The 381-nt window shown below is 69.6% G+C and overlaps 1 protein-coding gene across 1 annotated transcript in view; it reads left to right on the top strand.

The window, feature by feature from the left end:
- The window catches only part of MN1 (MN1 proto-oncogene, transcriptional regulator), a 48086-nt gene that overhangs the window by 1621 nt on the left and 46084 nt on the right, over positions 1–381 (top strand). Inside the window, 1 exon segment of the mRNA XM_027771577.1 lies at positions 1–377. This exon segment is cut by the window's left edge and continues 607 nt beyond it. Within this exon segment, the coding sequence (XP_027627378.1) occupies positions 1–377 (377 nt within the window).

Raw genomic sequence — 381 nt, 5'->3', positions numbered from 1 at the left:
GGCCCCAGCAGGGCGAGGCGGCCCCGCCCAGCGGCGGCCTGCAGGACGGGGGACCCATGCTGCCCAGCCAGCACGCGCAGTTCGAGTACCCCATCCACCGGCTGGAGAACCGGAGCATGCACCCTTATTCCGAGCCTGTTTTCAACATGCAGCACCCCCCTCCGCAGCAGGCGCCCAACCAGCGGCTGCAGCATTTCGACGCGCCCCCCTACATGAACGTGGCGAAGAGGCCACGCTTCGACTTCCCGGGCAGCGCGGGAGTGGACCGCTGCGCTTCGTGGAATGGCAGCGTGCACAACGGCGCTCTGGACAACCACCTCTCGCCCTCTGCCTACCCGGGCCTACCCGGCGAGTTCACGCCGCCGGTGCCCGACCGACTCA

The sequence above is a fragment of the Tupaia chinensis genome, unplaced genomic scaffold (assembly GCF_000334495.1).
Source record: "Tupaia chinensis unplaced genomic scaffold, TupChi_1.0 Scaffold000226_1, whole genome shotgun sequence".
NCBI lineage: Eukaryota > Metazoa > Chordata > Mammalia > Scandentia > Tupaiidae > Tupaia > Tupaia belangeri.
This window is presented reverse-complemented; position numbering and strand designations above follow the sequence as displayed.